General features: G+C 43.5%; 1 protein-coding gene across 1 annotated transcript; it reads left to right on the top strand.

Moving 5' to 3' along the window:
- The first annotated feature begins 8458 nt into the window (after positions 1-8458).
- Positions 8459-23991, top strand: slc6a1b (solute carrier family 6 member 1b). The gene is made up of 15 exons (XM_076025340.1): positions 8459-8884; positions 10114-10551; positions 10859-10990; positions 11258-11358; positions 11816-11925; positions 12481-12613; positions 13282-13416; positions 14181-14284; positions 15287-15411; positions 15773-15885; positions 15995-16126; positions 17405-17507; positions 17698-17798; positions 18307-18474; positions 21053-23991. The coding sequence occupies exons 2-15, from the start codon at positions 10305-10307 to the stop codon at positions 21164-21166; spliced, it is 1818 nt and encodes a 605-aa protein (XP_075881455.1). The 5' UTR covers positions 8459-8884; positions 10114-10304; the 3' UTR covers positions 21167-23991.
- Positions 23992-25886: the final 1895 nt, after the last annotated feature.

Consider the following 25886-nt stretch of genomic DNA (forward strand, 5'->3'; position numbering starts at 1 on the left):
AGGTTAGAAAGACTGTGGCCTGTCGGGTAAATGTTCCATAACTCGGGTCGCCGCGGTAAGTCAGGCATCGTGAATCATCTCATCTCTTTTCAAGGAAGGCAAACGTGAAATGAAAGCAGGCGCGGGCAACCTGAACAACATGCGAATCAGGTTACGATGCGATCCGGAGGGGGTGACAGGAACCGTGCACACCTGACTGCGTCTGACAGACGGCAACATTTGCATAATTACACATCAGAGAGAGAGAGAGAGAGAGAGAGAGAGAGAATGAGAGAGGGGGAGAGGAAACATTTCGACTCAATGTGACCTCAGAACACCCGTCACCGTTTAAACAGTGTAATGGAGCTCTGCTGCTGGAGAGGAGCCTTCCAGCCCCCATTTGGAGGGTTACTGAAGTGTTAGAGGTGTGTGATTGGATCATTACACAGGTAGTAATGCTGAACCAAGCCAAAGCCAAGCGGACAGCTCCTGAAGCAGCCAGGCTGACGCGATGTCAGGACCTCACAAGAATAATTGTCATCAGCTGGCTGATGTTGAGGGATAATGTTGGTGTATGCGTGTCAAGGGGGGGAGAAGAGTTTTATTGTTGACATTTTTGTTGATGTGACGCCAAGCATCACAAACAGAAAATTGTCATTGGGACCTTTTTGACAAACATACTGTGTATGATGGTAATGTTAACATACAGCAAGGTGTTGTCAGAGAGATTCATTTATATTTTTATTTTTCGTTGGACCTCCGAATTGGTTGTGTTGATGAGGATTCTTTACATTTGATTTTTTTTATTCCTACATTTACAATGTCTCAGGTGTGCGGACGCAATAAAAAGCTTGCAGCTACTCCCACTGTGTACAGCATTTATAATCGTCTTTGTCGTCGCACGTTATCTTTTGAATTGTTGATCTCTATTGAATGTTGCATTGGAAATGCAATGTGGCCACACTGAAGAAAAAAATACATTTTTACAGTTTTTTTTTTATTTTAAAGAAATGATTTTGGACGAGTGAAAAACAAGCCATGCGGTTTTCCTCATTTCAAGGCGTTGCCGCCTGGTAACCGCAACACTCAGGTGATGATGTGCGAGGAGCACCTACATGCGTTTGAGCCGAGGGCTGCATTTATGATTTGCATTCACATGACTGCTAAAATGGATTTTATTCAGCTGTGCCATTTTGAAAAGAGCAAAGATGACAGATGCATAATATCCAATAAAAGCAAAATCTCTTTTCTAGCAGGGAATGTGAAGTAACCTATGTTGGCAAGTCAAATGTCCACTAAAAGGACGCTCGCCTCCCAATCCCCCCTCAACAGAATGTTTTACATCTTAAAGTGTTTCATCTCGGTGATGAGTTCAGGGGCTGAGAAGTGTCTTGGTCAGTTTTGCAGGGAGCAAGCTACCTCTTAAAATGTTAGCATAATAGTACCTTAAATAAATTAATGCAAAAGACAAATAAAAGCAATAAACATTTTAATAACTCTTTGATCTTACAATGCTCCTTGTTGCCTTTTGCCTCTAAAAATATACACTTCATTCCACATGATTGGCCCTGGCTGCTCTCTGCGGTCCACACCTCCCAGCACGCACGGCGCAGTGAGTGTGGTATTGATGAGGCAGCCAACCAGCAGCCGTCCACAACGACAAGGATGCAATTTCAACCCTGAGCTGAACATGTGATGCTCTCAAACCACAGCCGGGGAGAAAAAGAGGCAGTCTGAGATGTATTAAACTGGTCTCTTTAGCAACTGATTAGAACAGAGGACATAAAAGACTCCTCTGCGGCGACCCTTCTTCTTCTGGAGGATATTTCTGAAGCTCGTCCTTGAAATGGCAAATATAAAGGGTAGTGATGAAAAGCTGTTACAGGACAAAAAAAAAAAAAAAAAAAGGAAGCTTATCTGCTTTTTAATATTAAAATACAACAGCAGGGAAAAGCAATGACAAGGAAATGATGATGTGCAAGTTTGTCTTTGTTAACTAATAATGACAATGTTCCTGCAGTGTTCGGGTCCAAAAGCCCAGTGCTGCATCTGGTCAAACATTGAAGTTAATTTTACGACGTTTACTGATTCAGTTCATCAGATTTAAAACAAACAAAACAATCAAAAACAACTGCAGATATTAATATGGGAGTGCATATTGTTCTTACTGTTAAATACTTTCACTCCGTCTTCATAGTATAATTGTCGCATTTATGCACTATATATTCATCAAGCCCTTTATACACCACCATCAGGAAGTGATAAATGGAAACTGTTTATATTCTCTTCATATATCCCATTTTTAACTTTCATATTAAACTACATTTATTCTTTACAGGACTCAAGTTTTGCTTAGACTCCAGACACAAAACATGATAATTGTGATTTCCCCCCCCCCCCCCCCCCCCCCAAATTTTGATGAGTGGGCCCAAATCTTCAAAAGGCATTGTCTTGGGGGGGAAAAAAAGAAGACGAAACATCTTGTTGAAAAGAGACGCAGTAAAAAAAAAAAAAATCTGCCATTATAATTAAGAGAAGAAAGTCTTCCGGAATGAGTATTAGATTGTTTTCACTGTGTGCGCTGCTCCTGGTTGTAGGAATAATGAGGCGGTAAAGACCTTCAGGCTTTCAGCTGGAAACATCACAAAGCTTTTGATTGAGACTGCAAACTTAAATTAACCCCCTGAAAATTAATTTGAGAGCCACAATGGGGGACTCGACAAAACACGGCGTGAAAAGAAAAAAAAAAAAGAAAAGCAGCACGCGAGGCCACACGAGGAGCGGGAGGAAGGACGGACGGACTCCGTCGCAGCCTCGCTCCTCCTGTTGGATTCCTTCCTCTACCTGTCCGCTCCGCTCCCACTCTGCCCCCGGAAAATTCAGACGCTGCCCCTCGCATCCAAACGTCACCTTTAGCCGTCTGCTGGAATGTGCGGGCCTATTTTTAACTTTGCTGTCGACCTCTTCGCTCAGCCTGCACGCTGCTGGCTGCAGCCTTGAGTGGCACTTCACGTCAGAGAGCCTGAGTCACGCTGGGTCGCCCTCGCCAAGTGGCAAGTCGGACCTGTTTTTCGACCGCTGTTTATCTGTGGCTACACCTCCGCTTATTGCGAAACCATCTGGGGAGAAACGCTCCCCCCGGAAAACATTCGGTGGTTTTAGTGAGGAATCCCACAACCGCATTATAAGACCGACCTGATCCAGAGGAGACGAAAGCGGGTCGACACATTTGTGGTCAAAACTAAACCGCTGCGGTCTGTGGCGCTGTTGCCTAGCAACACATCAATGAATACCGGCATTTCTTTAGCACAGTGGGGATTAGCATTGAAACGGCCGCGCGGATTGAACCGTTTTTTGGTTCCCCTCCATTTAGAACGGACCTTTCCGTTCGGCGACGCCGTGTCACTTTTGACCGCAGGCGTGGACGTACGGCGAGCAGGAAATCAGTCGTGACCTCTTTCCCCTCTTGCCGTCCTTGCTTTCCAGGTGCTCTGACCACATGATCCCCCATCCCACATCAGATGGTGGCAGGTTGAGATTCTCGGAAAGCCATTAAGTGCAAATATCAGGTCCTGAGTGGTGATTCACAATCTGTCTGCCTCTGTTACTCTCACTGGGATTAACAATCCGTAAAAATGATTCTGGGGCCGCACTGGGAGTCCACATGAAGGACACGCGGTAGCTACTGTCCTCTTTGCTTGAACAAAAAAAATATAGATTTTTTTTTTTTTTTTTAGTTTTCACATTGAAAGAAACAAAGCTTTTGATTCTTTGTCTGCCCAAGATATGATTCTTATTTTGGCATCGGCTGTGGTTACAGTCCAACCTGACTCAGCCATCCGGCACTTGAATGCCTGTGTCTACAAGAGTGTACGAGGTCAATGGGGAACATTAACGCAGGCATACATGCAAGAAATATGTAACCCACTGTAAATGATTGTATCTCCAGCTGCCAATATTGATATTTCCATATCACCGCTCAGACGCCTTCTGGACAGAACAAGATGTGTTTTGTTGAATTTCAGAAGTAGTCTGCCGGTATTTTTTTCTTCTTCTTAATTAACAGGAATAGGTCATAAAGGTTTTTAACATTAGTTACATGTTTCAGAAGATATTGATTGGCAATCAGCCTGAGATCTTTGGCCCTACAGCTGCAAGTAACGCAGGTAAATAAGAAGTGGCTGATTGACTTCATGATCACCATACTGTAGTGGTAATATCGTGATGTGAGGATATGGATTTCCAATGTGGAGCAAAGGGCATGGGTGCGCAGTGCGTGCGTGCGTGTGTGTATAAGTGTGTGTGTGTGTGTGTGTGTGTGTGTGCACACTGCTTTGCTACTTAATCTGGAGCCTTTTCAGAGGATTTAAAAATCGCTCCCAAGTCATTTTAACAGTATTAAGTACACATGTAAACAATTAATACCTTTCAGTTGTTTTTGTTTTGTTTTTGTTTTTTGATTGGGGTGGAATGAAGAATACAATTCTGCTGTGCCATTCCCTCATTATGCGGTTTTCAAAGATGTTGTGACATTTCAGCATAAGCTAGCTTGGCAGGCACATTGGCTCCTTATCAACTCCTAAATTCCTGTCTGGCTGTGAGAAGTGTGAGGGAGGCAGGGAAGAAGGCCAGTATTTGTTTTACTTTCCCTCCGTGTTTTCACCCCCTTTTTCCCCCTCTAAATAAATGCCCTGGGATCTTTTTTAAGAATCACTTGGCAACAGACACATCACTTTGTCTCCATCTTTTCACTGCAAGCGGAAACGTCACACCGAGGCTCTTCTGGAGAGGCCTGGCAGCGTCCTACCTGACTGACTTACAAATGAAGAGCCACAGACGTGTTGACGGGCCTGTGGTGTCACACATAACTGGTCTTGACAACAGGCAATCCCACCCCAGAGCACCTGAAAAACAGAGTTATAGGATTAAGAGACTGGAAAAGCTAACATATATGGATCTTTCTGAAGTCTTTCTTCACTTTTTGGTCTATATCTACATTTTAATTTTTATCTCAGTGGCCCAAAATCTACATTCATTACTTTTCATTACGTTTCTTGAAATAACCACTTAATTTGTCGTGCCAAAAGTGTAGGTTTATGATGAAGATGGCAACACTGTGCATCAATGTCACATTTAATTGGCAAATGGAAGTCAGTGTTTCACGCACTGAACAAAGATACATTGTGAAAACCGTCCAGAAACAGACCAGGCTACAGTAACACAGCAATCAGACACACAGCCTGTCAAATAATTCCTCTTTATTGATTAACAGGCTGGAATTACCCTCAAATGACAAAACGCTGAAGGACTTCTGCTATATCACTTATTCATACGCTATTACTTATTCAATTTCTGTGAAAGCAATTCCATATTACACCAGGCTATTGACAAATGGAATATTCAATAAGATCCTATCTGACCCCCATCTACCAAATTTATAACCTTGCTCCTCGGCTGCATTTCTTAGTTTTTCAGATGGAACTCTTGCATATCCACCCTTGAAACGGCCATGCAAAAGATTTATTTATTTATTTATTTCCTTGGTTGCAATGTGAAATAACCAATAGGTGTCCTTGGACTCGGTCAATTCAAGTCTACTCCCAGTCTTGCTCTCTGGTTTCCTCGCATCTTTCTCTCGTTCAGTCTTGGCTTAGACCTATTTTTTTCCCATTTTGCTCAGTTTGTAAATCTGCATTAATATAAATTTTAATTATTATGTTTTTTTTTTATTTTAAAGTGCAGAAAGGATATTTTGAACAAAGCCCATCTAGGTTCAAGGGATTCTGAATAAGACAAACATGATGTGTTACCAGGCCTTCCTTCTTCAAACTGCCCACTTAGAGTGAAATAAGAACTCCACCCATGCATCAAGCGCAAAGACAACACCTTGTACGGCTTCACTTCCACTTTAACATCAACTCTCAACTCAGAAGATTCCCAGCCAGTAAGATATGCAGCCCTCCACCTTTAACACTGTTTGTAATATTCATGAAATAGAGATAGAGGTGGGAGGGATATGTAGACTGGCATGTTTGAGACAGTTTAATGTCCGGGAACCCTCGGCGATGTTTCAATGGCTTCATCAATCTGTGATCTTCAGCGCTCTGTTGGCTCAGATCATCGTTACATGGCTAACGTGAGACTCAATATTCTCCCGATCTGGAGCCATCAAAGTCATTGAGAGAGTTATTGTGAAGGGAATAACAGGAAACTGACCTTATCATTCCGCTAAATTAACTTTTTTTGGTTCACAAAGTGTCAAGCAGGCGTCATGTCTACACTGTATAGTCACCGACTCATCAGCACACACATGCTGATGCTACCCTGGGTGAAAAGTCCAGGCTAGGTAGGTGTCATAACTGGAACCACATAGTTTCACTTGCTTATAGTATTGAACAGTGACTATGAATTGTCCTCCTTTTCTTCTGTGAGCTTCAGTTAAATATATATATATATATATATACATGTATATATTTAAATGTAATTTCCTCACACATGGACAGACAGGCCATGATCAGTCTAAACTATAACAATAGCAATGGCAACAATGTTCCATAATGCATTATTTCAAAATAGCGTGAGTGGAGGAGGACACCTCACCACTGCCCCCGACAGCCCAGCCCACCCAGCTGAGCTCTACACACTCAACTTCCCACAGGACGCTTGTGTAGGTCGTGTTTTGCTGTAATTGCGTTTGCCACAAGTAAAAACAATGATTTTCTTCCGTTTCTGCGTGTTTCTATTTACGTTGTTTCATTTTCAGTTCTTTTTCTGGGGAAAGATGGCACATCCATCACTATAGAAAGTATAGTAATGCATACTGTATGCTACTGGTATCCTGCACCACAAGAGGTGGTTACCCAAACGCCTTTCAGACCCTCGTCTGTAAATATGCCATCACTGTTACCACTCTCATCATTTGGCATGTGGCTATTTTGCTTTGCCACTCAAGCACTAATCTGCTGCACAGTTTCAGAGCGTGAATTTTTGTCCTCTGTGTCTGAGCAGGAGAACTGACAGGCAACCAGCTGTCTGCCTGTGTGTTTGCCTGTGCTCTACTCTCTATTACCGCCACCTCCTTCTGTAATTACAAGCTCCACTGCACACAGACCGGCCATCAGGTGGGGCCGGGGCCCACCAGCACAGTGCCACCAGCCCTCATCACTGTGGCATTTTGAAAAAAATCCTTCTTGCACGAGAGTCCCGGGCCAACGGGAGGCTCTTTGCACGTCTGAGGTGCCGCAGGCCAATCAGCCGGCTAGGATTAAAAACGCTAAATTTCATTTAGTATCATCAGAAGGTTAGTTCACCCCATTGGTTCACCATCTGGGCGCTCATTGTTCGCCTTGTGGTCTGGCTCTTCGGAAGCGCTGTATCAGCACTGCGGACGACAGACAAGAGAACATCAGAAGGATGAAGGGGGAATATTTGGGCAGAAAAGCACATGGAGTTTAAATAAAAGGGTAGGAGTAACAGAAACAAGCAAACTAAAACGAGAGGATTTATTTGCGTTTTTTCTCTACATTTCTGACAGAACCCATGAATTCATGAGCTATGACATTAGCCGCCTGACGTTAAAATAAAGCCGCTGTGACACCAAATATCAAAAGTGGAGACAAAGAGTCATCTGACAGCTTCATCATCACGGCTTCTATCACATTCGTCCTTCCTAGAGGCAGATTTTCTTAGATACTGTACCAACATGGGTTTAATCCTCGCGCCGATACTCACCACTCAAACTTTGACTGTTAAACCCGGCCAGAGTCTAATCTCCCTGTGAGACCCTAATATTTATTTATTTATTTTTTTCCCAATGCGCCGGGTAGTTTGAGTCTGTATTAAGGCTGCTCATTTGGGATGTTCCACAAGGGTATTTCGTTTTGGAAGACAGCGGGCTAAGAAGATTATAAAGCACAGTTTTCAATTTATCTCACACACCCGGGCTCCCTTTTATTGGCTGGGACCCTCTTATCGTGCTTTGCCAGGAGCTGGAGCAGCCACTGGCATCTTCCTTTTGTATCTGCTTCTTGGAAGCGGCTGCATTTGATGCAACATCACCCTACTTAAATACTGAATATATATATATTTTTTATTTTACTTCTGACCTCTTTTGCATGAAACGGTTTCCCGTTAATCAACCAAAGGTCTGAAAAGATGGAAGTTTATTCAGGGAGCGCGTAGAGCAAGTCACGCTCAGTCGGGCTTTGGCATTGTTTGTGGCAACTTTGCAAAACTTTAGAGAGCAAATTGCTGCCAGGGTTGAATAAAGGATGCGACCAAACGTGTTAAGTAACCTACAGAGGGGTGTTATGTATAAACTGGCCCTTGAGTGACATGAAAAAAGGGGGAAGAGAGGGAGAGAGAGAGAGAGAGAGAGAGGAAGAATGAGAGGGAGAGAGTGGGGGAGGGAGAGAGAGAGAGAGGAGTTGTTAATGAAAAAAAAAGCTTCAGGAGTAAGGATATAAAACCTTGAGACAAGAGGATGCTCCTCTCTCAAACCCGCAGCCATCTCACTGGTGGAAATGTTGGAGTTGGGGAGGGTCGACTTTGAGGTGACATTGGCGCTATGTAGACTAGAGTGAGGATCCTGCGCTCCATGTTACGTCCCCGCTCGCTCCAACTCAGACGGCGGAAGCTGCTCTCGCCGTCTCTTCTGCACTCCTCTCTTTCAGCACCAGTCCTCCCAGGACAGCACCTCGCTCTCAAAGACGCCTTTGTCCTCCATCCTCGACCCGCAGGATCGCTGCCTGCTCACTCTGCCGTTGGATGCAAAGTTCCCACCCTGGTTTTATTCTAAAAAAAACAAGAAAAGAAAAGTCCACGGAAGTAACTTTATTCCATTTGGAATTTTTTTGTTGTTGTCCTTCTTCTTGGGAAAACGTCGAAAGAATTGCGGGATTTAACTGTAAGTGTTATTATTTGTCTTTCACGCCAATTTAGGGGCGCTGGGCGGTTTGGTTGAGAATGTTTATTTGTTGAGAGATCACCGAGGAAAAGGCACGAGCGTTTCATTTAGGCACCGTGCGCGGACGCGCGGCTTCGCTTTTTGTTTTCGCGCGACGCACGGCACGCTATAACACGCTAAAACACGCCAACAATTTTTGCGTTTGACTCTTTCGCCGTAAATCCACGTTTAGAAATAAACTGTGAATGCATGATGTAGATGCAGTTAAGGCTGGAACATAATTATTTGAAATTTATCGCACGGGATGTTTGTCAACTTAAAATCAAATGTTACGTTTAACGTAAATGCCTTTCAAAGATTCCTTCGTTTATTTATTTATTTGTTTATTTATTTATTTTTTTTAACGTTTATCATTTTAAATACCGAAGAATTTGCCCACATGCTGCCCCGCAGTTACGCACGGCGTGCAGAGCGCAGAGTGCGCGCACCGTCTTGCACATTCTCAGACGTCACGTGCAGATGTGATTTTTGGATTTGAAACAATAAAAATACAATTTCAAAACAGATTGAAATCAACAGCCACTCATTGCAATGTTTCCATTAATAAAACATTTTCTTGATTTTTCTTTTTCTTTTTTTTTAATTGAAAAATTACAGCGAACTCCGCTCTGTGCATTTAGAAAATGCTCGTAAAATGCGCACTGAGTTCAGAGCCTCTCCATGTGATTCATTTGACGTCTCTGACTCCTAAATGTGTTTAATTGCTCCTCACTTGTACGGGAGCCATAGGAAGTTGACCACCGAATGTGGACCGCAATAAATCACGGACAAAGGCAGCCTCTAAATTTCTTCTCACACGCATTCACTCCGGCCAATTTAAACAGCCAAGAGAAGTCTTCATTTGATCCCGTGGGGCTCGCAGATCAAATTTATCTTCCTCAACCGCGACAGATATGCCATGAAAAAAATAAAAATAAATGCACACACCGTGAAGCGTTTCAGCAGTTTCAGCTGCACAGCATATACATATTAATTGTCACGTATTTGTCCCACAAAATGTGATTGTTAAGGGATTTTTTTTTTTTTCTATTTGAACTGACCTTAGACTCACTTCCACGTTGCAAATTATGACTTCAGTATATTTACACTGAATATTACATTTGCATTTAAAATGTTTGTCTTTCATGGATTTTGCTAGTATTTGTAATGTGTATTTGTTTATGTTTCAGGAACACGGGAGCTCTACTGCCGCTTCCTTTCCCCCCCGATCACTCTCACTACGCCGCGCTTTTGGTCCACGCTCGGCCGCTGTGCTTGAAGTGAAGTGTCCAGGACGGAGAAGCTGTCGTGCGTGTGACTGGACCGCTGCTCGAAGCCCTTCCTCTCCTCTGGTCAGGGCGATCCGAATCACACCGCGACCATGGCCACGAACGGGACCAAAGCCACGGACGGACACGTCTTGACGGAGACGGTGAACGACGCGCCCGCCACCACGCTCAATGACAAACCCAAAACCTTGGTGGTAAAAGTGCAGAAGACGAACAAGGACTTGCCCGAAAGAGAAACGTGGGGTGGAAAATTTGACTTTCTTCTCTCTTGTGTCGGATACGCCATAGGACTCGGAAATGTCTGGAGATTTCCTTATTTATGTGGAAAGAACGGAGGAGGTAAACAGGATTATCTTCCTCCCCCCACCCTTTTTTGCCTTGTGAGTAAGGAGTGCAAAAAAAAAATGTCTGCAACCAAGCCCAACAGTTTCCCTCGGAGCTTTCTGGCAAAACGGTCCTAAAAAGTATAAGAACCCCGCACCGGCCGTGCGTAATTGCGCGCTGGCGAGATGCTGCGCTGCTGCGTGGGGCGCAGTGTTAAACCCAACTCCACCTCTAGCGATGTGTCGCTGTCGGATGGTGATGATTGCTAATGTTTATGCTTCCTCTTTGATCACGCCTCTCTACTTTCTCGCCTCTTATCCAGGAGCCTTCTTGATCCCCTACTTTTTGACCCTCATATTTGCTGGCATGCCCCTGTTCTTACTGGAGACGGCTCTCGGCCAGTACACTTCCGTCGGAGGGCTCGGGGTGTGGAAGCTGGCCCCTATGTTCAAAGGTAAAAAAAAAAAAAAAAAAAAAAGAAACAAACAAAGAAACAAAGAAGAAGAAGAAGAAAGAAAGGCCCCTCAGTCACTGCTAAGGCCTTAAGATGTTCTCTTTGTGAAGGTCAAGCTAATGCATCTGAAATTAGGTGATTGGTGATTACATAACAGAGGGCACGTCACTATCATTAAACCATCCTCTCTTCCAAGCAAGCCAAACGTCATGATTCCCGTCGTTCAATTAAAACACAATGAAATCAAACACTCTCCTGTTTTTTCAGGTGTGGGTCTGGCTGCTGCTGTTCTGTCCTTCTGGCTTAATATCTATTACATTGTGATCATTTCCTGGGCTATTTACTACCTGTACAATTCCTTCTCCGCTGTGAGTACCCAACATTTCATTGTTTTTTCAATGTGACTTTTAGTTCCGTTTGTCCGTAACGCGATGTTCAAACAGGGCTCCAAACAAAATCTTTCCATTCTTAAAAAGAAAGAAAAAACAGCCACTTTTCACACAAGCACCTCTTCACAAAGCACACATGTTGGTTGCACGGTCATTTTGCCAGCCCCGTTTTATATAAGAGTGCACAGACCCTAACAGGGTATGACATTTATTGCTTCCTTTCCCACATAATTAGCGCCTTACACAAGGTATTGATAGATGCATTCGGCTACGTGGCATTCAATCCTTTGAGAAAAGCATGAAATTTCAATGAGTATCATGGTCTTGGCTGCTCGCCAGCCGAAAGAGAGAATGGGACCTGGCGGTGGGAGAACGGCTCAAGTGAAAAAGAGCTGTCCATGTGATTTTTCCCCCCTTTTTTGTCTTTAATTTTCAGAATCTACCATGGCAGAGTTGTGGCAATGCCTGGAACACGGAACGCTGTTACACCAACTACAGCATCGCAGACACTAGGAACCTAACCAGTGCCGTGGTGGAGTTCTGGGAGTAAGCTTTGAATGAATGTCTGACTTGTAGTAGGGACGCTGCCTTGCTGGAAAGGATTTAAGTTGAACAGCAAAAAAAAAAATAAACAAGAAAAAAAAGATCCCCATGGCATCAAATCAGAAATCAGAGTCACCAACCAAAATGACCTTTTTCGGCTCCATGAGGATCAGTTGGTTCACTGGAACCCTTAATTGCTGCGATGCCTTTTGTGGAAATATTTTCCAAAGAAATTGTGCAGCGACAAGAAAGCGCCTCAGAGAAACATAGATTGAGACATAATATGAGTGTAAAAAAAAAAAAACATTGCATGCAGACATGCATGCGTGCATGCGTGCGAGCGCGGCTTGCCTTGACGGCGGCGCCTTGAGGACGCTTCGAGGGTGAGAAAAGAAAGGCAGGGATGAGGGTCTTTGTGAACATCCAGACACACGTGTGCATGTCTGTGAGAGCATCCGTGCGTGTTGCGCGCGTGCCGCCGTGCATTGTGGTAAGGCCACTTTGCTCACTCCAACCCCACCCCTCAACCCCTCCATTCCCTCCCCTCCTCCCATGCAGACGCAACATGCACCAGATGACCGAGGGTCTGGAGAAGCCCGGGGAGATCAGGGTCCCCCTAGCTATCACACTCGCCATTGCATGGGTGCTGGTCTATTTCTGTATCTGGAAGGGCGTCAGCTGGACTGGCAAAGTAAGTATGTGTATAAGCAGTGGCTTCAATGACATCTATATAAATTATTTGCAAGCTAATCGAATTTTATGCCATCTAAAGAGCAGAGGAATTTGTAGAAGTAGATTTTTTTCTGATGTCCCCATTCTTCTTATACAGAGTTGTAAAAGAAATGAACACATATTTACACATAGATGAACCCCCATTGTGTTCACAAATCAAACTCACCACCATAATGAATTAAAAATAAAAACACATCACATTTTCACATTTTGAAAATCAACAAGAGTGATGATGTAACAATGATGATGTAAAACACTGCAGGCCTGATGCTCCTTAGAGGTAAATATATTGCATAAGTTTTGCCACAGAAATAGGGAATGACCAAGACATGGCATTTTTTATTAGCTTTAAAAGCTGCGTGAACTGCGCTGCCTTTGGGTAGCGCAGTGCTAAAGTATCTCAGATAAGGAGCGAAATGAGCTGGGAGTGTGCTGACCCCTACCATCCCGGGGTCGCGCTGCCTCCAGGGAGGGGCTGACTAGGTCACTGTGCTGTGCTGCGCTGTGGCGCACGGCACCAAAGCACTGAAACACTGTTCACCAAGAGTTGAGTCGCTCCGCGGTTCTGACATATGTTGTCTTACTTGTTTCTTTCGCAACAACAAAAAAACGTGTTTGTCCCCACAGGTGGTGTACTTCTCAGCCACGTATCCTTACTTCATGCTGTTCATACTGTTTTGCCGTGGCGTCACTCTACCCGGCGCTATAGATGGGATCCTGTTCTACATCACGCCAGACTTCAACAAACTGAAGGAGTCGGAGGTACGCTCTTCATCTGCGGCTCAGTGGGTCCAAAACCAGTTTTAGTTGGGAAATGTTTGCATGTATTTTACTAGTAAGTTACTGTTGATCATCAAAAAGCTCGATCTGATCCAATGACATCTTTAACAAAGGCATTGTCTTGACTTTTGATAAGTTGAAAATCCCAATTGATTGGTCTCCAGGATTAAAAAGTTCTCCATCCTAACAATTAACTTCAAGAACTGAGAGAAGTCCTTCCTTGACTTCTTGGGCTTCCTTCACCTTTCCAAAAGAGTTTGTTAATACGCACGGCACGGATACATTATACAGTTTTTAGTCCCCTTGTCCCCAACGATGTATGAGTTTTGAAATTAAGCTAAAAACAGTGAAGGGTTGGAAGCAAGGTGCTATTTATGCTGTTTTCTGGAGGCCAACAGTGTTTTGGGGATAATTAATCATGCAAGACTGCTCCACTGGAGACTTGAATTATTTTCTTGGATGATAAACAAAATGTTTGCTGATGGAACCACAGAAATCAGCACAGACTATTTAATCCTGTAGGCTTGTTCTGTTCTTAAAGATTCATTATTTGGTTCAGGCTTTTAGGCTGTAGTCCAGGTCTTGACTAGCATGGTGACGGCGGTGCAGAAACTGATGGTATGAGAGAAGAAAAGGTCACAATTACAGAGGCTATATAGCATATTTAAAACATATTATATATGTATAAAACATCCATGGTTTAATCAGCTTTAGCTAACATTTCTTTGTGTGTGTTTGTGTGTCAGGTGTGGCTGGATGCTGCCACACAGATTTTCTTCTCCTATGGGCTGGGATTAGGCTCCCTGATTGCTCTCGGCAGCTACAACACCTTCAACAATAACGTATACAGGTAGGTGATTGCAATTTGACACCTTAAGTAATTGCAGTCCAACACTCGAGACACTCATACAAATATATAGAGTTTTTTTTTGTGTGTGCCTTTTTTTTTTTTCATTTTTTCAGTTTCCTGGCAACACAGTGCCCGCCGCACGTCCTATTCTGGGGTTATAGGAGCCTCCAGCTGTATCAGCAGTTGTGTTATTTTGGCTTTGTTTGACACCGGCAGGCACAGATTTTTGGTGTTCCTCTGTCACATTGCATGATGAACACTGGTTTACAGCCACGCAGTATCCAAACAGGCCCTGGAATTTCGTGATTGTAAGTTAGGGGGAATTTAACCCCTGCTTAGGGACAACAAGGCCATATGTGACAACTGAAAAAGCAAAAAACAAAAAAAAAGTTTAATATCTCAGGGCACCCAAATGTGCTAGAAAAAACAGTGGGCAGCATTAGAGGGACTGCAGCGACAATAGTACAGTTTACTGTTGCCTCTACTATTGAATGTGGCATAGACTCTTTTTATATATGATAACCTTTTATCGCTGTGCTAATGCTGACCCGGAAAGAGGAAGATCTGGTCGTGGTTCTGCTCCTCTTTCTCTGCGTTTCCCGATGTTTTTCCACCTAAATTGGCTCTCTCAGCTGCAGGTGATTGTGGAGGACACTGCTTATTGCAAATGTGACATGTACTGCATTCATCCAAGCCAACTGGCTCAAAATAATGGCTCTGCAAAACCCGCAAAAACAGTGCACGGCCACGACGGTGCCAGCGAGGGAAATGACTGCTAATGCGTTCCAAATGTTGGGAAGCAGCAGACGCTCGCTGCCATTTTAAAGAGAGCGGGGTTAATATAAATGTATTCCGCCGCCGCGCTATACCGCCAGATGCAAAATGGCTGTCAAGCAGCCCCTCCCCCCCACCCAACATGCCTCTCGACAATGTGTGACGGGTTGATAAGGAAGTGATATCGGCGTGACAATGGCTGCCTTGTGCTTTGTCTCTCCCGTACAGAGATTCTGTCATTGTCTGCTGCATCAACTCCTTCACCAGCATGTTCGCCGGCTTTGTCATCTTTTCCATTGTGGGGTTCATGTCTTATGTAACAAAGAGACCCATCGCTGATGTGGCAGCCTCAGGTAATTGGCGCCGGTGTTGGAACGCGTCGACGACAATAGGCACAGTGCAGACAAGAGACGCTTGGTATTGAGGGGCCTAAATAGCCCTTTAGGTATCTGTATTATTCCTCTTTTTAAATTTGGTGATTGTTTCATATTTTACAATAGAAATTGCGTCTGTCGGTTAACAAAAATATATAATTTTCTCTTTTTTTGTTTTTTAAGGGAAAATAAATGAAGAAAATAGCTGCTTTACTATTGTTAATTTTTATTGTAACTTGGAAATACTGAACATGTAATAACTCAATTTTCTTGCCTTGTTTTCTTGACAACCTTATGATGATGTCTCATCATCTTGCCTATAATACTTGTCTTTGATCAGGACCTGGTCTGGCATTTTTGGCTTACCCTGAGGCGGTGACCCAGCTGCCCATTTCCCCTCTGTGGGCCATACTCTTTTTCTCCATGCTGCTGATGCTGGGAATTGACAGCCAGGTAGTCATGACAATAGTAATATCAATTTACAACATCATAAATATTGGTAGTCCTTTGAAGCCATTTTTAATTTGCAAAATGTCTTGATGTGGCTCTGCACCGTCTCCAGTTCTGCACCGTGGAAGGATTCATCACCGCGCTGGTGGATGAGTTCCCTCACGTCCTCCGAAAGCGCAGAGAGATATTCATTGCAGCCGTGTGCGTTGTTTCCTACATCATTGGACTCTCCAACATCACACAGGTAAAAACAAAAAAAAAATCTACTTTTGTTCATAATTCATCAATGCTGAGGAAGTTACTAAAGAAGCAAGCCTACAGTAGAATGACAAAGTTAATGCAAAGCTAAAAGCCACCTTAAAGTGTCTGCATCCCTGCATTTCAGTGTGCTTCAGTTTATTTCGTAACATAGGATAGGAAGAAAGACCTCCAAAGCATCTCGAAAGGAAACCATCTCAGTAACTTACCCAGTAATCTGCCGCAACCTGACTTAGCTTTGTTGTTACCTCAAGTCTTCAGATGAAATCTGAAGGTCACATGATTGACTGGCAACTGGGGTCAGACCCCCTCCAAGGTGCATTCAACATCATGTTTGAGATTAGTTTTTATCTGTCTAAATGACCATATGATCATAGCAAGGTTAAAGTCTGATGACGATGTTGCAGATAAAACGACTTGCAACTTGGAAACATAGAATCAAGTTGAACTATTGAAGATTAAAAACTGATCATTGTTTGTGGTCTAATTTTAGTTTTCAGAACCTTTTAATAAGGTTTTAAAGAGCAAATATTGAATTGTGCCTGTTTTTCTTTCTTTTCTCGGAAAAAACAGTGAATTTGAAACTGTCCTAGTTCAACCTGTCCAAATCAGTCCCTGCACTTCTACTTCACTTTTATGAAGGCCGCAGATCACCACAGGCGACGCTGCAAAAGTACGAAAAAAGAGTTTTCGTAGTTGGTCTGAAGTGATGCGCAGCAAAGCACGAGGGCCAAAAGTCAGCGCGGGGACTTGCGAGGCATCTGCCTCCGTCTGAGCTAAAAAAAATGACAGCATGACTTGAGGCCGAGGCCGTGTTTGGTAACGACTCGATGACCCTGCAATGTCCCTCCTCTTCTGCCAAACTGGATTCCCGTCACGGCGCACGCCATCGCTGGGACGAGGCGGTTAGCCTAATCGCGGCTCCGGGGCCAGTCTACGATAAAACACATGGAAGCTCGGCGGGGCTGCAGCTGACGAACTGTAGCGGGTCCCTCTGAGCCGCCCCTCTGCCATGATATGATCCCAGTCTCCAGAGGTTGCGCGTCGCACGTCTAACTGACTGTTTGGGGCTTCAGCGGCGCAGTTGCATTGCGGTCGCACCAGACGAGGCTGCTGGTGCTCTTGACCTTGATATTATTCCAGCTGACCGGTTTGGATAGGATTGTTCCCATTCCTTCTGTTTTCCCGACGCCTGCATTGGTCTGATATCTCTACCCCTCCTTCTCCCCTCCCCCCTCCTGTTACTGCTGCTCTCCCCTTGCAGGGCGGCCTGTATGTGTTCAAGCTGTTTGACTACTACTCCGCTAGCGGAATGTGCCTGCTCTTCCTGGTCTTCTTTGAGTGCGTCTCCATCTCATGGTTTTACGGTGAGCTGCGTTTATTCCACATTCATCTCTTTAAGGAAGTCCCCCCCCCACTCCCCCCCCCACAAAATAAAACTCCAGAAAAACGCTTTTCATGATTCTGTCGCTTGTTTGCAACTTTTTTGGAAGTCAGTCAAGGTTGTCCTTTTTAATTGTATCGTGCTTCATCCTCATCATCTTCTTCCGCTTGCAGGTGCCAACAAGTTCTATGACAACATTGAGGAAATGATTGGATACAGGCCCTGTCTGTGGTGGAAGGCCTGCTGGGTGGTTTTCACTCCACTCATCGTGGCCGTAAGTGTCATCTCTGGCTAACGCGCACGATTTATTAAACATTGTTTCAACCCATAACGTTGGTGTTGGCATGGACTTGAGTGTAAACGTCGCACTGCTGATATTCACAGCCACGTGATGGTGCAAATGCTTTTTGTGAAAACGTTTAAAGGGATGTTATCACAAAGTGAAGTTTTAAAAGAATGCACGTGTGCTTTTAGATCAAAAGGTAACTACTGAATTTCCATTTGCTCTTGGTAAACATTTATGCTTTCACACAAAGTGGAGTCCAGACATGAGGCCAAGCGAAACGCAGACAAAACAGAGATCTGCAGTCTGCTTTCTTATGATAAAGAGTTTCACTGTGGCATGCATTTATGCATACAGTGTAAACTAAACCAAAAAATGAATGCATGCAAAAAAATATCTTTGCATCAAAGTTTAGAATGCTGCATTTATTTATGCTTTTAACAGAATTTTACAGAAATGAAGTTCAAAAGTTACAATCATGTTTTGTGTTTTTTTGCAGGGAGTCTTCTTGTTCAGTGCAGTGCAGATGGTCCCTCTCACTTTGGGTGACTATGTGTTCCCAAAATGGGGGCAAGGAGTTGGCTGGTGCATGGCCCTCTCCTCCATGACCCTCATCCCCGGCTACATGGTCTACATGTTCCTCAACCTCAAAGGCACATACAAAGAGGTAAGAACAACAATGCACTTAAATTAAATCATGGTTTTCCGGGCCGATGCAACACTGGAGCAGTGGGTTTTGCACAATGTTGCCCATTCACATGAACGGAATCATGCATTTTGCACAAGACGTCATGATTCTCACTGGAATATAAATACCAAGTCAGCTTAGTGCAAACACAATGGCCATAATATCGCACAACTTATGGGTTTCTGTACCCACATCTGAACGTCTCGCACTTCTGCTGCATTCAGTGGTTTGAATTTTAATCTGCACTTGACAGCGAGGCAGGCTCGGCGTTAAGAGTTTGGAGTGGATTACTCGCTATGCAAGATTTCGGGCTGAAACGCATTATCACACACTGTACGACAAACCCAACGCAGGCAAATACAGTGGGGTTTCGACGCCGGTTCCGACAGGATGGGGTGAATTTCACCTTCAGATGCCGGGGATTTTGACCAAGGAGATCAATTTTAGCCACGGGAGCTTTAACGAACATTTGAGGTCACCTTGTCGAGATTTTTGTTTTTGTAGCAGTCGGGCTCAAACATGCTGTGTTTACCAGATAGACTGAAGCCAGGATAAATAAATGTGCTTCTTTACAGGCAGGCGGCGAAAAGCGGCGCCTAGAAATGCAATTTAGCAGCAAGAGTTCTGTCTGTTTGCCGGATCTGTCAGCTCACAGCAGTGTGCTTTTGGGCTGCGTGTATTACAGCTGTGTTTTCAGCGAGGAGCAGGCGCCGGCGCGCGGCGGTGAACGATGTGATAAATTGGCATGAAGTGTAGAACGGCGATAAAAGGATTAGCAAAAATGGAGTTTGTAATTAGTTCTGCCGCACCATTATACGCGTCTTTTCTCCGCCACCAGACACCGACTCCTCAGTAAATTATGTTCAATTCTTGCGGCGCCGAATGGAAAAAGGTCCCATTGATCTGACGATTGTAATCAATGGCAGAAGAAACCTCTTCCACGCCTTCGTATTAGGAGCGTTTTGATTTGCAGCCTTATACAACGTGTCGGATGATAGCATGACTCCCATACAGTGCCTGGTGACTTATATCTCCGGAGCTCCTGCTGACTGATTAAATGGGGCATAATTGCAGGCGGCGCAACAGAGTCGGTCGGAGGCAACGAGCAGGTGTCACATCCTGCAGCAGCAGCAGCAGCAGCAGCTGAGGCCTGATTGTCTAATTGTAGCAATCAGCCAGCTGATTAGTGCTGAGTGCCAGACGGACGCTCACTTCCACGAAAGAAAAAATAACGTGATATATTTGGCGGCTGAGGGCAGAGTCCCACATCCTGGCTTGTGCAACAGATCTTATTATTTATACTGAAAAGCCAAGAGTGCTCAGAAGGTTCAAAGCATGTAGCGAAGATGCTCTTGGGAAACAGCAAACCAAAAAACAAGAGATCGCACTTCTTGAAACAGTCAAAAACCTTTATTTCAATGGCTATCTCACAGAGAGAAATTAAAACCCACGCGTTTCGGCCCGATAGCCATCCAAATAAAGGCCTTTTATTGTTTCTAGATTATTTATTTGCCTTTGGACAGGGTTGAGTAGTTTGGATCTTATCACTGTTAACGGCCTTTCATTGTTCCTGTTTGCGGATCTTTACTTTTCACCCAGCAAATTGAACTCAGACCCTCGTGTGGCAGCTTTTCCTAAAAAGGATTCGCAAAAACACTGTTTTAGTTTCCTTATGAACATATCCTCATGTTTACATCTGCAGGGTGGTCTCAAAGGGTAGGTTGGGCTGAGGGAGTATCAGTGGCCTTTAGAGGGGCGCATCCTCTCTGAAAATCACGATGAAGGGAGTGGCGTGATGGTGTTAGCGATGTGCGAGCTAATGTTCATTAGCTGGCTGGCAGGGGGACCTCTCAGTACGGTGGCACTTTTTAACCAAGCATTGGTTGGTGTTTATGGTGCAGTCTTGTCTCTTCTGTCTTCACAGTTTATTTGCAACCCACTATAACTCCCCACTGAAAAAGATAAGAGGTGGCTGAATCCAGAATTCAGTGTGATTTGGAACAACACAAACTACCGGATGTTTTTTTTCTTTTTTTTCTTTTGTGACATCATAAAGGGCTGATTACCAGAACACTTGGCTGACAGGAGAAACAACGAAAGGATTTATTGGATGGACTTTGCAGTATAAACAAAGTTGCAGTATATTTACAAAAATATGTTTGCAGGCTTGAAATGTTGCAGTCAGGAAACACCGGTAAAGTGAAAATGAATTAATCCTGGAGCTTCAGACGCACCAGCCTGGGTTTTGTTGTGCCTTAACTGATCACAGCAGGATGCATGCATTTAGAACCAGCAAGCACATTGTGGTAATGTATTCATGCCATACTGAGAGTTCCTAGAATATTTGCATTTGTAGCCTCAGGTTGTGCGTTCATCACTGTCACAGCCACTGAACCGGTGTGTTTCGTTATAGTTAATGCTCTTTCTATTTTGTTTTTCCTATTCACAAACGCTGCATTATAAAGTCTCACAAACAGGAACGCTTGAACCTGCGTTAACGTCCCTAACTTCTTCGTCTTTCTGTAACTCCCCCCCCTCCCCCCCCCCCCCCGTGCAGCGTCTGCGGATGATGATCAAGCCTGTGGTGCTGGTAAAGGCTCAGGAAAACGGTCCGGACCAGCAAACGGAGAACCAGAGTCAGAACCCTGCCAACGAGGAGGCCTACATCTAGAAACTCCTGTGGGTGTCTCTCTTGTCTCGAAGGCCTGCCCGGCGACCCGTGCAGAAAATAAAAAACAAACCACGTAGTCACGGTTGGGAACGACCACCAGACTTCCACGTCTGCTTTTATTCACCTACCTCCTGGGGACACGTGAGACCAACCTGATTACACTTTTATTTTAAAGGGGTTTTTCTGTTTGTTTGTTTTCTTTGTTTGTATAATGCGAAGTTATACAAACTTATGATGGAGAATCAAGCTACCCAGCAACATTGTTGTGATATTATAATTTTCATTATGCAAAAAAAAGCTAGACTTTTTAGAGGAGGAAGTGTGACTTAGGTGATTACTGTATATTAAAGGTATAATTTAAATTTAAAAAGGCCCACATTGATTCAATAGTAATGTGCTACTTTAAAGATATTGATTAAAGTACTAACTATGACTACTGTACAAAGACAACTACGTTTAATGCATTTTGCTTGTACATTAAAAAAAAAAAAAAAATACAGTGATATAATTACAGTGTAGTAGGTTTTAAATAAAAGTATTTGAACGTTTCTAAAGCAAAAGTCAAACACTGATTGATTTAATGCAAAGATAATATGGGAACGTGCAAACAGGAAAGGCCAAATTTGCTCGTACGTGTAGAAAAGACTTCAGCCGGACTATCACTCCCTCGCAGGACCCTGCGGTTCACCTGAAATGTTTACCGCCCAAGTTTGGGACTACCTATGAAAAAGCACAAACATAAAATGGAATTTTAAAGCGTCCAACTATCTTCTGGCTCGACTGAAACTAGTGACAGCAGCAGAACTGACTTGCGTAGGACAAAACAGCGAGAGACTGTTATAACTGTTACAACAATAACTTTGTATGTAGTCTATTTTTTTGTTTGTTTTGTTCCTTTTGTAGAATCCTTTTTAGATCGTTTTCTATGTGTGACAGTAAGAAGGACCAAAATCTAACTCGAGTTGCAAAGAGCGGTGCAGACATTGGATCCAGTAACTTTTTGGATTTAGTCAAGTTTGTTTCTCTAGAATGAAACAAGGACAAAAAGATTAAAAAACAAAACAAAAAACAAAACAGCCTTTACCTGTAATTGAATATAACTTCTTCCCTCTGGCTTCCAAAAAAGATGCTAAAAGTAGGCTAACATTTCTCCGTCTTAACATTCAAACAGTCAAAATGAACACATGCTCAGTTTAGGCTACACTCTCTGAATTGTGTGAATGGAAACGTTTCACGGGGCTGCTGCACTCAAGACTGCACACTGTCTCTCTTTGACAGCTACTACGATTCTGACTTTACTCTGTATAGTAATCCGTTTCTCAGGAACAAAGGTGGACGTGACCAAATTCTCTCAGACCCTCCCCTCACACAGAAACACAATAAAGATCAAAACCTTCGCCCCACCCCATGGCGGTGTCAATTTCCTTCCAGACGACCGGCCGAGTCGCACAATGAGCTGTGATTCAAAACAGCCTGAGAGCACAAACGCAACGCACAATTTGGAAAACATCCTTAAATCACATCGCATTTTACGACACGCTCACAAAACAACCAAATGAAAAAGTGTGTTGCATTCTCGCGACACCACTCGATACGCATGCACGCTCAGCAAGCGTCGACGCACCCGCGAGCCACCGTGTGCCGAAAACGGTGACTAACCAACAGCTACGATGCTAGTCTTGTCGTTCCTTCATTTTTAACTGCATGATTTTTTTAATATTACTGAAAATGAAACTTAGCTAATGTGAAATTAGCCACTGAAAAACTCGCTGAGAAAGGGCAGGAGGGCGGGGGGCGGGGAGGGTTTAGGGGGGTATGTGCGTGTGTGAACATTTGCAGCATGTTTGCGTATCTGGTTGCGTTGCGTTCCGTTGAGCGAGACGCACACATACGTCTTTTCTATCGGAGAAACAAACTGTGATGGCCTTCGCTTGTTCAGTAGAAACGACAGCGTGTTTCCTCCCAGTGGCGGGTAAATTTTCTGTTTCAGACCTCGGAGGGAGACGCTTTGGCTCGGTCAGCTGGCGAACGCACTGTTAAAGCAGAATATAGCTGAATGCTATATCAGCCAACACCACTGAAACTACTCCTTTTAAGAGGATAAAGAAAAACTTACATATCAAGCGCGCACGGCAATATGAAAACCTGTCTCTCTCCAGATATACACTACTGTGACACAGATATCCCTGTATTACCGGGAAAGAGGATTACGAAAAATTTGCTTCTGTGGCAGCTACATGCGACAGGAATCAGGTTGAATCGAGTCCCGTTTGTTTTCTTTGTATGTATGTTTTTCTCAAAGATATGTGACATTAAACGTGCAATGACAAAGGGTTCCATGAATTTTGTACAAAGTTATCATACTGCAGTTTTCTCTCTTGAATGATGTTGTAAACTGAGCTGTGTAATACATGTATCTGTGAATGTCCGTACAACCTGAGTTTTTTTTTTCTTTTTCTTTTGTCTAAATGTTGAACAAAAACGAAAAAAAAAAAAAGTATGTGATATTATTTGCTGTTTTCTGCAATAATAATATTATTATCTCAGAAACAAAAGCACATATGCCTCTCAAAAGTACAATTAAAATGACAATAACAGAATAGAGAAATAATAATAATAAAGATGATAATAAATAATGAAAAATGTCATAGATATGTCTAGTCAGAGAATATTGTTTTGTATATTTCTAGCTGTTTCATGGGCCTAATGTAAAATATTCTGTGTATAAAATATAATAAATGTCTTTAGATGGTGTTATATGAAAGTGCATGATTGCATTGAATATATGTTATCTGCAAAAATAAATAAAGATCTATAGATTATAATGCCTGTGTCCTGTAATATTTCAACTGGAAGAGGAGCATGATCCATCATCATAATCGTTCCTGTTTTATATCTCCATGGCAAAGTGACAACAATGCCTTAGGGAGGAATCTGAAATCTTGGATTGTATATCTGGAGAGTACTCATAGAATAAAATAAACTGCAGTAACAAACTCTAAAATCATGAATGCAAAGCCTCTGTAAAGGAATGGTAATGGCATAAAACATGTTATAAGAGATGTTGTGTAGAGTCTACATTGTAATGCCTACATTGTAGACCTTCAGTGTTAGAGTGTGAGATTTCATTTCCCATAACACACACCTCCCTCAGTGTTTTGCTTTACATACGTTTTGTCATTTTTCTCATGGATTTGCGCAACATCTGTGTTATCTTTGTCCTTCTAGTTATATTTGTTATATTTGTCATATTGTAAGAAAAAAAAGTATTTGTGACATCGGAAGTGAGTTATTCTAATGATTTTAGGTCATCAACAATCAGCGGCATGGTTTCCACCATGTTTTTCTTAGCTAATGTGCCATTTAATAGCAGCACAAAGTGGATTGCAAAATTTAAAGCGACTATTTAGTGCTTTTAATTATTCATAGGTGTGCATTTAGCGTGACGGGAATTAATCAGTGTCATTTTCCCGCACCATCGAGAAGCCAGGCGCATCTGCGCGTGCAGCGTTGGTATTTAATCAACAGCTCTGGCATGGCTGAGGGACGGGTATGCGGACCGTAGCCGTTGGACCCTGTGTGGTCTCTGAGGGGAGGCACCGGTCTGTACCTGAGGAGGAGTGTGTGGAACGGAGATGGACCGGTCGCACGTCAGGTCATCAAAATTAGCATTTCTATTTAGAGCCGATGGGATGCAGATGGGTGGATTAATAGTTAATTAATAAAGACGTTCATGACATCAGCTGCGGCGTTCTCGTGGAGGCTGTCTCAACATAGGACTCTACCTGTGTTTTAATACTGATGGTGCTTTTTCAGTTTTAGAACTACTGTCCTCGCCTTCACCCTATTCAGCTTCGGTTGTCTTCCACAACGAGTGAGAACCACTTGAACTGGGGTGAAGTTGTAGAGAGCAAGGCGGCCCGCCTGTCACATGTTACGGCATTCAAATGTGTTTTTTTCTCCCTTGACACAGTTTTAATGTCCATTGGTGGCCTGTTACGGCCGCTGCCGTTTCCGGGGTACTGTGTGTGTCTCTCTCTTGCTCTGTGTACGTGTGTGGGTGTGGCTGTGAATGCATTACCCAGATGCCGTGCACCTGGGCTGCCGAGGGCTGAACCTGCCCGAAGAATCCTCCCCACCAATCACGGGAAGGCCCCGGAAAAGAGGGAGAAAATAAAGAGGCTGGCCGACCTGCATTCAGGGAGCTGGCTGTAGGCGGCCGAGCTCGTGTGCCTCAGAAACTTTGAAAAGCATTTGGGTGTTAAAACTTGTTGTTTGGTTTAAGGCACTAGTTTGGTTTTGGGTTGAGCACGCAAGGGGAACTTTAGTTTATCTGCACATTTCCTCATGCACTCACCTTAGATCTTTTGTTAGCCTCACTATTGATGGGTGCTGTTTTGTTCTGTATTTCCTTTTAGGTTAGTTAGGGTAGACAATTAGGTTTTTGGTTTCTTCTTTTTGGACTAGCTAGCTAAGCTACTTTAAAAACTTCTAGGAAGTCTCTTTTTGTTCTTTCTTCTCCCCCTATTTTGACGAGCACCCATTAAGTTCCTTGTCGACCTCAACCTTTGTTTATATCCGCCATTCTTATTTTTGTAATAAATAATTTTTGTTAAACCACGTTACACCTGGTTTTATGCTACTTCCCTTTCCCCTCACGAGCTGGTTGGAACATAAATGGGGGCTCGTCCGGGATTGGTGGGGAGGATTCTTCGGACAT

This window comes from Nelusetta ayraudi, unplaced genomic scaffold (assembly GCF_046127955.1).
Source record: "Nelusetta ayraudi isolate G7.1 ecotype Tasmania unplaced genomic scaffold, CSIRO-AGI_Nayr_v1 ptg000017l, whole genome shotgun sequence".
In the NCBI taxonomy this organism is placed as follows: Eukaryota; Metazoa; Chordata; class Actinopteri; order Tetraodontiformes; family Monacanthidae; genus Nelusetta; species Nelusetta ayraudi.

Bases quoted from the DNA above. Each gene is read 5' to 3' on its own strand.
- slc6a1b (XM_076025340.1), top strand. From the start codon at position 10,305: ATGGCCACGAACGGGACCAAAGCCACGGACGGACACGTCTTGACGGAG. The intron at 11,359-11,815 runs GTGAGTACCCAA...TTTAATTTTCAG, and splicing joins TGTACAATTCCTTCTCCGCT to AATCTACCATGGCAGAGTTG. The intron at 14,285-15,286 runs GTAGGTGATTGC...TCTCCCGTACAG, and splicing joins TTCAACAATAACGTATACAG to AGATTCTGTCATTGTCTGCT.